The sequence below is a fragment of the Capricornis sumatraensis genome, chromosome 15, assembly GCF_032405125.1.
Source record: "Capricornis sumatraensis isolate serow.1 chromosome 15, serow.2, whole genome shotgun sequence".
Classification (NCBI taxonomy): Eukaryota; Metazoa; Chordata; class Mammalia; order Artiodactyla; family Bovidae; genus Capricornis; species Capricornis sumatraensis.
The window spans coordinates 77,791,058-77,802,717 of NC_091083.1; the positions used below are offsets into that span (position 1 = coordinate 77,791,058).

An 11,660-nucleotide genomic window follows, 5' to 3' on the forward strand; every position below is an offset into this window, starting at 1 on the left:
ACTACGTGTCATGCAGTGACCAACCTTGTATTTCCTGCTATGAGAGCAGCCTGTCTGGCCCCTCACCCCCTCTCATAGCACCCCACCCATCTCCCAAGTGCATCACACACAGTCCACCCTCTGTGTCTTTGGGCACCAGGCCACCCGTCCAGCTTGTTCTCTGTGTTCTCCTAGCTGGGTCACATCTAGCCGAGCCTTCTGGGCCCAGATCAAATGATACTTCTAGGAGAAGGACCTTCCCAAGGAAGCACACTCACTCTGATCACCTGTATGCCCATACGGCCTATACGAGGGTCCTGACCTGTGAAATAGAATCTAGCTAGACTCTCCAGGGCAAATACTGCCTTGCCCTTCTGGAGTTCCCACCCAGCACCTAAGTCAGTGTTTTGGACATAGCAGTGAATACCATTGTTACTGTTAACGAGGGACTATACTCACCTAACTCAGAGTCAGACCTAATGGTCCAGGTGGGGTTCAGGGCCCGCTGGGGGGATGGGACTGGGTGGGACACAGAAGCGGCCACAGCCTGACTTGCAGCACTTTTCCCCAGCTTGGCAGTTCGCATCGACCATGCAGTTGACAATGCACAGGCCCACTAAGACTTTTGGACAGTCGCCAGCCCACCCTGGGGGATAGACAGGCAAAGGTATAGAGACAGGACGGTTGGTTCCAGTGACTCCAGGTGGGATCCCATCTGGGATTTAAGACACAGAGGCTCAGATGAATCCATCCCTGATTCTGACTAGATCTTAATCAAACATCTGGCTGGGACACCTTGAAGCTAGAGGATCTGAGCCCCCGCAGGGCCCCAAGAGAGCATCTGGATTAATGATTTCCAAATGGTGTCTCACAAGGAGTTCCCTAGAGGTACCTCGCTGGTGGCTCAGATGGTAAAGAATCTGCCTGCAACGTGGGGGATCTGGGTTTGATCCCTGGGTTGGGAAAGCTCCCCTGGAGAAGGGAAAGGCTACCCACTCCAGTACTCTTGCCTGGGGAATTTCATGGATGGAGGAGCCTGGCGGGCTACAGTCCATGGGGTCGCACAGTCAAATATGACTGAGCAACAAACTTTTTTCTTTTTTCACTTCAGGACTTGATATCACTGTGGGTTTGGGGTGGGCCTGGGTGGGGTGCAGAAGCAAGGCTCCCACACCACCACCCTCACCCCTGGTGCTTGGGCTTCCTACTCCCCACTCCCTGCCATACGTGGGCCCCTTGATCAGGAGGAGGACTGCCTTGGCTTGGAGGGGCGCAGGGTATGAGAACTGGAAGGATAAGGATTCTGACTTCCTCCCACAGACAGACAGAGAAGACGACCACAGATGGCTCCCTCCCTAACCAGCTCTGGGAGCCCAGGAGCACCCAAGGATCTCTTCCCCAAAGAGCTGACGTACCTCCCTTAATGTCTCCGAAGCAGGCATGGCCACAGCCGGTGCTGCAGCACTTCTGTCCCTGGGGACAGGACGTGTCCCCATCACACAGCTCTTCACATGGAAGGGGGTCAGCCGGACATTCACCGCCAAGCTCTGCCACGGAATCAGAACACTGGGGCTCAGAGGTACCCCAGCCGAGTGTTGCCAGTTATTTTTACTGGGACTCCAGTACAAAATGTACAAACAAAAATGTAATGGAAAACGACACATTTTCCATTGTTTCCTGTGTGTATTTCATAAATATTTATGCTTAAAGGGTGTATATTTATGTGCATTCATGTATATTCAATGCTGATACTTCTTATTCTATTTCTTCTTTTTTTTAATGCTGGCCACAAAATACGAAGTTGATATCCAGATGCAGCTTGAAAAGCGCGGTTGAGGTCTAACAAGTTGTGACAAACTCACTAGTTGCCGCCCCAATATTCGTCCTCCCTCCTTGCTTCCTGTGGTTGACGTCAGCACTGCTGGCTGCTGAACTCATGCCCATGGGTAGCCCCCTTCCTATCGTCTCTGGGCTGGACTGGGTGACTTGCTTTGACCGACAAGACCCCAGCAAGTATGATGTAAGCAGCCTGTGTGCGTGCGTGCCTGCTCAGTTGCTTCAGTCATGTCTGACTCTTTGGGACCCTGTGGACTGTAGCCCACCAGGCTCTCTGTCCATGGGATTCTCTAGGCAAGACTACTGGAGTGGTTGCCATGCCCTTCTCCAGGGGTCACGTTCACGGCCCCTAGATAGACAATGAAACTCAGAGAAGAGAAGCTGTTGGCCCAGAACCGCAGAGTGAGTCGGCGCCAAAACAGGACGAAACCCAGCCTCTCGGTCTGTAGTGAAGCACTCTTTCTACTACACCATCCCTAAGACAGGTGGGCAACGGGCCAGCTCCACAGGGCAGGCACATCCAAGAAGTCACATCCAAGCCACACCCACTCACCGTGACTCACTCCTCTCAGTGTTCAAGTTTTTTAAATGGAGGAGAAATACAGGCCATTCAAGGCTTTGTAGAAAACCAAGACAGGACTGGCCCAGTGCCTCTGAGAAAGAATATATACATATGATTGGACACAGCTGGTTCCAGGAAGCCTGACATGATGGAAAAAGCACATGCTAGACTCCAAGAGAATGCGTGCAGCTAAACATGTGTTCAGTCACACAGTTGTGTCTGACTCTTTGCAACCCTATGGACTGCAGTCCTCCAGGCTTCTCTGTCCATGATATTTTCTAGGCAAGACTACTGGAGCAGGTTGCCATTTCCTCCTCCAGGGGATCTTCCCCACCCAGAGATCACACTCCAGTCTCCCGCATCTCCTGCATTGGCAGACAGATTCTTTGCTACTGAGCCACCTGGGAAACCTCGTACAGCTGAACAATCCAAGGTATAATAACCTAGCATCCTTAGATTTTCTAAACAGCCCCTATTTCATGCCATTGTCAGTCTGTATTACAACTATATGTCTTGATTTTTTTATTCATAAAATATGATCATTGTTCATCACCACATGTCTCTCCCCACACCTCCCCACTTGTTTGACAAACACTAAAATCCCTCTAACAAGGAACAAAGCCTTTTATCCCCAAGGTTGAGAAGACTGAGCATAAAAACAATCTCCCCGATAGAGAAAAAACCCAGCAGCAAACACATCTCACCAATTATACCTTGTACCCTAGAAAGTGGAGGCCTAGAATCTCAAACTTCCCAGATTTAACCATTTTGCTGGGCCTGACTCTGAAGTAGCTTCCCAGGTATCTCAGGGTAAAGAACCTGCCTGCCAATGCAGGAGACAGAGGAGACGCGGGTTCAATCCCTGGGCTGGGAAGATCCCTGGAGGAGGAAGTGGCAACCCACTCCAGTATTCTTGCCTGGAGAATCCCACGGAGAGAGGAACCTGGGAGGCTACAGTCCATAGGGTCGCAAAGAGTTGGACACGACTTAGCAACTGAGCGCACACTCACGACTCTGAAGTAACCAATGCCAGGAGCACCCAGCTACCACTGCTTTCATCCCCAGGACAAGGAACAGACACCAAAGCTCTACTGTCTCCCAGGGCAGACTTCCTTGAGTTCCCTGGGGATTTATCAACTATCAGAAGCAACAAAGGGACCCTTGGAGGATAGGCTGAAGCCCTGAGGCTCAGAATATATCCCTTCAGACCAGTGCCCAGCAGAGCCACCCAGTCCAACACTCTATCTGATGCCTGAATCCCTGCCAAACGATCCCCCATCCTCAGTTTGGAAAGCTGGAATTAAGGGAGAAGGCAATGGCACCCCACTCCAGTACTCTTGCCTGGAAAATCCCATGGACGGAGTAGCCTGGTAGGCTGCAGTCCATGGGGTCACGAAGAGTCAGACACGACTGAACGACTTCACTTTCACTTTACTACCTTCAAGCCCGACTACAGCCAGCCATCCTTATATTTAAGCTAGACAGCCTTAAGGATAAGAAAGTCTTTCTTTATACTCAACTGCCATCTGTTTTTCTCCATTGGTCCTTTACCTATCCCCAGACACCTGGTAAGATCACAGCTTGTGCCACCTTTGTAGACATCCTCTGCCTTTCACTGTCTCAGCTCCACCAGGATAGGTGAGCTCAGTCCCTCCTATCACATGGTTTCTAGCCACTTCAGTTACCTCAGCAGGAATCAGGGTGAGAAATACGAATGACAGCCAGAATAGGGATGGTCAATCTAGCCTCTGGATATGCCCGATCCCAAGATCCCAAGCTATCATCAGAAAGGCAGAATAGAAAGCTGAAGCCCAGAAACACTCACTCACTGAGTCTCCACTGCTGCCTCAGCTCCAACCCTCCACTAGGGAAAGATGTCAGCTGCTGGCCAGAAAGTGACATGTTAAAACTTCTTAAGCCAAGAAGGGCCCTGAGTCCTCAAACCTATTCCTTTCTTCTCATGTAAATAGACAGACAGACATCCAGAAGGGGGAGAAATCAGCCTGAAGACAATGGTCCCAGAACTGGGCCCCAAACCCCCAGCTTTGACACTAGGTTCAGTGCCCTTTAACCCACATGATTACAATCCCGTACACTCTGCAAGGATCACCTAAAAGCCAATCAACAAGCACTGGGACTCAGCTCAGTTCTGCCAAAAGACCCAGTAGTAGACAGCTTTAGGGGTTAGGAAAACTTACAAATAAACTAGTGTGTATCTGGAGCCCCCGGGACCACTCCTAGTTTTGGTGATTCACTGGGACTCAGCATACAGGTATACACACGGCCATGATTCACAACAGCACAAAAATACAAAGCAAGACCCATCAAGGGGAAGAGGCACGTGACGCAAAGTCCAGGGGAAACCAGGCACAAGCTTCCAGGAGCCCGCTCCAGGACAGTTGCACAGGATGAGCTTTATTCTTCTGGCGTGAAACTGTGACAACACGTATGAAGTGGTATTCTACCAGGGAACCCACTGGAGACTCAAGATTCTTCCTTGGGGCTGGGCACACGGCACTCTCTGGCTAGCCCATACCACTCTTAATAGTTAGGGTGGCAGGAACTCACTCAAAAATCCAAATTCCCAGAAGCCAGCCAAGGCCAATCTTGTGAGCAGGCCTTTCTGAGAATGTTAACCTTGGACCTGCTGTGTTAATTCTCTCAGCTGTACAAACAGCGTGGAGGTTTCAGGAAAGGGGGGCCCAAACACACATGGAGCCCACACCCTCGATCCATACAAAAGGACGTAATGCATATTTCCTAATAAGAAAACGGAGGCTCACAGGGGCTCAGGAGGGGCCAACCTTCACGCAGTGGGAGGGGGGCCATAAGGGACCCAAGACAGACAGACAGAGATTGGCTCAGTCATGTCCAACTCTTGGCAACCCCACATGCTGCAATGCACCAGGCTCCTCTGTCCATGGAATTCTCCAGGTAAGAATACTGGAATGGGTTGCCATCCTCTTTTTCAGGGGATCTTCCAAACCCAGGCATTGAACCTGGGTCTCCCACATTGCAGGCAGATTCTTTACCGTCTGAGCTACCAGGGAAGCCTCTGGGACAACATTAAGGCCACTATCTGAATCTTCACTCCAAACCCTTCTCCTCCCAAACTTGTCCCCTTCTCAGCAAAGAATACGACCATCACCCAAAGGCTCCAGCCAGACACTCAGCATCCTTCTTGACACTTCCTCTTCCTCATCACCCACATCTGCTAACCAGGCCTGTCAGCTCCAACTTCAGAAGTAGTTCAGGGACTTCCCTGGTGGTCCACTGGTTAAGAATCTGCCTGCCAACAGTGGACACGGGTTCAATCCCTGGTCGGGGAAGATCTCACATGCCCTGGGGCAACTAAGCCGGTGAACCGCAACTGCTGAGCCCCTCTGCTGCAACTACTGAAGCCTGCTTGCCATGAGCCGGTGCTCCGCTACAAGAGAAGCCCGAGCGCCACAGCTAAGTGTGGCTCCCCCTTGCCACAACTAGAGAAAGCCCAAAAGCAGCAACAAAGACCACGCACAGCCAAAAATAGTAAATAAAATTTTCCCCCCAAAAAAGGACTTCAAGTCTGCCGCTTCTCCAGGTCTGCACTGTCACCAGCCTGGTCTGAGCCATGTCACCCCCCTGCCCAGCCTGCCACAGTGGCCTCTCAACTGGCCTACCACCTTCCACATTCCCCTCATCCACTCTTCACACTCCAGCAGACAGGTCTTTTTAAAATGAAAACCCAACCAGGTCTCTCCTGCTTTAAAGGCCTCCCGTTGCACTTACAATAAAGCCTCAGACAGAGGCCCTGGAGGTTCCCTGAAAGCCTAGACCTGAACTGGAAACACCCTCCTTCTCCATCTCTCATCTCCAACCACAGTGACCTTTCACCTCCTGAAAAGAGCAAGCCCAGCCCCACCCCACAGGCTTTGCCCCGGCAGTTCCCTCTTCCTAGCATTACACCCAACAGCCAGCTGCTTCTTCTCATTCTCCAGCTTAAAACGATACCTCCTCTTTCCCACACTTTTCTTTCCTTTCATAGCACTAGCATGACTGGTGCTTATTATTGTCCACTTATGATTATTTCCTCTGTCTCACATCAGGGCCTGAGCTCCATGAGACCAAGGACCATGGCTGCCCTGCTCACCCCTGGATGCCCAAATGCCAGGTAGTAAAGACCGACTCAATGTGTACTGAATCCATTTATAAGCAAGCAAGTGAAATAGACAGGCCGGACGTCACAGAGCTGGGAGGAAATCTGATCAGCAAGGTGCTGGGCATAACTCTATAAGCTGCTGGACATTATTTGGTAGGTTTTGTACAAGCTTCTTATATACATTTCTTCTCAACTACATGATTGGAGAAGGCAATGGCAACCCACTCCAGTACTCTTGCCTGGAAAATCCCATGAACAGAGGAGCTTGGTAGGCTGCAGTCCATGGGGTTGCAAAGAATCGGACACCACTGAGCGCCTTCACTTTCACTTTTCACTTTCATGCACTGGAGAAGTAAATGGCAACCCACTTCAGTGTTCTTGCCTGGAGAATCCCAGGGATGGGGGAGCCTGGTGGGCTGCTGTCTATGGGGTCACACAGAGTCAGACACGACTGAAGCGACTTAGCAGCAGCATCAACTACATGGGATAGACTGAATACTTGTACTCTCCGAAAATTCTTATGTTGAAACTAAATACCCAAAGTGAGGGTATTTGGAAGTGGGGTCTTTGGGAAGTGATTAGGTCAAGAGACTGGAGCCCTCATAAGGGCTAGTGGCCCTTACTGGCCTTTTGTCACATAAGGTCACAGCAAAAAGAGAGCAGTCTACAAACCAGGAAGCAGGCCCTCACCAGACACTTAATCTGGCACCTTGATTTCGGATGTCCCCATTTCCAGAATTGTGAGAAATAAATGTCTGTAGTTTATAAGCCACCCAGTCTGTGCTATTCTGTTATAGCAGTGAGAATGGACACTGCCTTATCACTCTATGAGAGAAATGTCCTTGCAGGCATGTGTTTGGAGAAGGCGATGGCAGCCCACTCCAGTACTCTTGCCTGGAAAATCTCATGGACAGAGGAGCCTGGTAAGCTGCAGTCCATGCAGTCGCGAAGAGTCGGACACGACTGAGCGACTTCACTTTTACTTTTCACTTGCATGCATTGGAGAAGGAAATGGCAACCCACTTCAGTGTTCTTGCCTGGAGAATCCCAGGGACGGGGGAGCCTGGTGGGCTGCCATCTCTGGGGTCACACAGAGTCGGACACAACTGAAGTGACTTAGCAGCAGCAGCAGCAGCATGCATGTGTTTAGTCAATCAGTCATTTCCGAGTCTTTGCAACTCTTTGGAGACCACCAGGCTCCTCTGTCCATGGGCTTCTCCAGGCAAGAATACTGCAGCAAGTTGCCATTTCCTCCTCCACGGGATCTTCCTGACCCAGGGATCTCCTGTGTCTCCTGCACTGCAGGCAGATTCTTACCTGCTGAGCCATCAGGGAAGCCCTGATAAGAGATAAATATGCTTACCTCCATTTTAAGGATGATAAAAAGAGGCCACAGAGGAGCCAGGCTTCTTACCCATATTCAAACCCTAACTGCCTCAGGAGAGCAGGTCCAGGGTCCAGCCCGGGCCCTCAGGCACTCTGATGTGCCTCTACCTTACCAAACAGACAGCACAGGAAGCCTCTGGTGAATCAGGGCTTAATGAAAGCAGAAGTTGTTCACAGCCCAGAAAGAAGAGCTCCTAGTGCCGGTCATTGGGTGTAGCAACGAGTCCCATTGGGTGAGTGGGCCAGCCCTGCTCCAGGACTGGAACTGTAGAAAAGCACTTAACTAATAACCCCATGGCCAATATCACTTCCCACCGGACGAGGAACCCCACGCAGCCAGTGGGCTCTGGGAAATCTGCAGAGAAATCACTGTTCTAACCTGCTGAGCTCCCAGGAAAGAAGCAGCCCCAACTGGGCTGGCCAGGGCCCAGAGCACCTCACTGAGGTGCCCAGCTGGGCTGCCAGCCTCACCCTTAGCCCCTACAATTCAGTCATCACCTTCAAACATGGGGAAGACTGTACCAGGCCCAACAAGCCGCCAGAGAGTGACCTGTGGGAGAGAGACGCCCAGCCCTAGTTCCAGATGGGGCCTCAAGAGTCCTGGCAAGGAGTACAACCCTCTATTCTCTTTTATGGGCATGCTGCCCAAGGGAGCTGCCAAAGTCAGGTGCAGACAATCCTACTGGGTAGAGGGAAGGGGCCTGCTACATGGGGAGATTTGGCTGGCAGGTCAGCCTTCACAAGAACCCTGAGTTCCAAGTAAAAGAAGCACAGATAATCAATGGTCTATTCTTTCCTGACAGAAAGCAAAGAACTGGGGACTCTAGTGATTAAAGGAGAAGAGACAGCTCCCCCACCGAAAAAAAAAAAAGGTGGGGTGGGGAAGAGGTGCTCTAGGTGAGCTAGAGTCCAAGAGCCAATCTTGAAGACAGGAAGCTGGCTGGGTCTACGTAGCCCAGGGGCAAGATCGGAAAGGAGACATGGATTTTGCCTCTCGAGACATCCTTAGGGACGACTCCTCAGCAGAGCCAACCACAGCATGCACTGCAATGCATCTGCCCAGCCAGACAGGATTCATCCCCCTGGCCTGGCTCTTGGCATAGGTTCTTATCGGGAGGGTATTTTCCTTCTTTCACTGCAAAAGAGATCACCTGAGATTGGGGGCACCTGATAAGGCCTCAAGAAATGGGGAACGGAAGCCAAATGCACTTCGGGGACCTTTAGCCTCTCCCAAATTCTTATCTAAAATATTTCTGCAACCACTTTCCCCTCCTCCCACACCCCCACCATCCACCAATACACACCCAGCACCACTCAAGAACCAGCCAATCTGCAGAGAGAGAGAAAAGCAGAGAGAGAGGCAAAGCCAGAACCTCTAGTAAGCCAGACTGGAAATGCTATCTCCTTGTCCAGAGAGGACAGAGAAAGCCAGGAAGACCTATCCTGGCTGCTCCCAGAATTGATCCATCCAGGTCTGTCCTACAGAGGAGACCACCATCTCCCCAAATGAGGATGCTCACTCTGGGGGGAGGCAAGGGGTGATTTCTTCTCTAGTCATTTTCAGTTACTCTTAGTCAGGGGTCCCAAAGGGTAACTCACCGTGCTCTCCTACAGTCACCCTGGATGCCGTGGACCCAAGAGCCACTATTGTCTTCAGGAGGAAGAGGCAGCTCAACATGACGATGATGCTGAGGGCTGATACGAAAACTCCAATCCGGCCAGACACGTACATCTTGCCCAGAACATCAACCGAGGGAAGGGCAAGGCAAGGGGACTGGCCTAAGCCCAGCCCCAGATCCTTCCCTTTCGCAATAATTCCCCAGGATGTCTTCTCCTGACAAGAAGAAGAAAAGAGATTGGTTGCTGGTGTGTGGGAACATTCCTGGTGCTACCAAAAGACACATGTGATCAGAATGATCAAACTCTGTACAAGGGACAATGATGAAGAATCTAGGGGGAGCTGGGAAAACAGAGGGATAGACACTGGATCAAAGAGAGCCCTAGAGGGTTTTTCAGGGACATGGCTACAGCTGAAATGAGAGAGGAAAGGACTAAAGACACCACTAAAGAAAAGAACCAATGCTAATAAAATGCACTGTGGCTCCTGTCCATCATCACAACCTAGAAAACAGAGACTAGAACCAACTGCGTACAAACTATTCAAAAACTATAGAAAAGTAGTGTTTGAATTTCTTCAGAACTAACATAAATGCACCAAAAACCTACATCATGGTCACTCTGGCCCATATAGGACATTTTTGGACTATATGAAGGCTAGTTGACAAAACTCAAAAGAACAGTTGCTGACTCAAGTACTAACCTAGGTCATATAGACTCCCTTTCTTTATCTCTTCTTCCTATTATTTCTTTTTATTTTTCTTTATCTGTCCCTTTGATCAACCATGATACCTAATAGTGTCCACTGGCTCTGCTTAGTCTAACAAGGTTAAAGGGCAGGGGACACTCAAGGCACAAGATAAAAAACCTAAACAGGGTCTAGGAGTTTGTTGCCAGAAAGTCACCTTAGTATTTTAAGGCTGATAAATGAACATTTGTTGATCTAATATGTGCTTGACATATTTTATTTCTCACAACTAACTTGCAAAAGTAAGAAAACTAATTCTTTTTTAGAGGGAAAACTGCCCAAGGTCATTAAGCTAGTAAGTGGTGGCTTCTGGAATTTAATAACAGTAATGACAGATAGCATTGTTTGAAGGTTTATTACTGCCAAGGGTCTAAGTACTTTACATAAGTTAGCTCACTTAATTCTCACTACAACCTTATGAGTTAAATACTATTATCCCCTTTCTACAGATGGGGAAATTGCATCACAGAAAGAAATGTAGGTCGCAGCTAATAAGTGGTAGAACAAAGATGCGTGTGTGCATGCTCAGTTGCTTCGGTCATGTCTGACTTTTTGCAGCGTCTGAGTCTTTGTAACTCTATGGACTGTAGCCCACCAGGCTCCTCTGTCCATGGGATTCCCCGGGCAAGAATACCAGGAGTGGGTTGCCATTCCCTTCTCCAGGGACTCTTCCGACCCAGGGATCGAACAGACGTCTCCTGCATCTCCTGTGTTCCAGGAGGATTCTTTGACCACTGAGCCACTTGGGAAGCCCAGAACAAAGGTAAGCAGTCCAATTCCATAGCCAGTGTTCTTTATCATCTTATCATAATGAATTTGAACTCAGATCTTTCTAACTGCAAAACTCATGCACCTTCTACTACCCCATATTATGACCTGGTAAAAGTAGGTCCAATTCTATTCATGGATGTCTTACCTCTAATGCAGAGCAAAAGGGGATCTGGGGAACTCCACAGCTGTGAAACCCCTGCATCCTCAACCTATCCCAGAAGCAACCATCTGGGGAGAGAAGCCCAGGATCTTCATTAGATGCCTTCCGACTCCAAGAGGCAACCCCTGAGTGAGTGTTTAGGATGCCATGGGCCAGACCCCCTCCCCTTCTTGTTGGGTTTTGGGGTCCTCCCATGAGGCCCATCCAATTCTGGGAGCTGAGTAGCGGGCATATTAAAATCTAGTTTTCCAAAGACAACCGCAGACGCCCCTGTACCAAACGCCCCCCTCCTCTCCCCAGCTCCAGCCCGTGGAAACCTGCTCCCTTCCTCCCGCCCCGCACTTCTCCACGGGCCTTGGCCCGGCCAGAGAACGACCCTTGACTGAACACCCCCAGTCACACCCGAAGCGAGGCCGCCCCCGAGAGGGAGAAAGGCCACCCGACACACGCAACGCCTCTAAGC

The 11,660-nt window shown here is 50.2% G+C and overlaps 1 protein-coding gene across 1 annotated transcript; it reads right to left on the reverse strand.

Moving 5' to 3' along the window:
* Positions 1-455: 455 nt before the first annotated feature.
* Positions 456-11,639, reverse strand: WFDC3 (WAP four-disulfide core domain 3). Its single transcript, XM_068987870.1, has 5 exons — positions 11,600-11,639; positions 11,183-11,265; positions 9,501-9,735; positions 1,395-1,526; positions 456-625 (listed from the first exon to the last, which is right to left on the reverse strand). Exons 2-5 carry the CDS (start codon positions 11,237-11,239, stop codon positions 456-458), a joined length of 594 nt encoding a protein of 197 aa, XP_068843971.1. The 5' UTR covers positions 11,240-11,265; positions 11,600-11,639.
* Between the last annotated feature and the right edge of the window lie 21 nt (positions 11,640-11,660).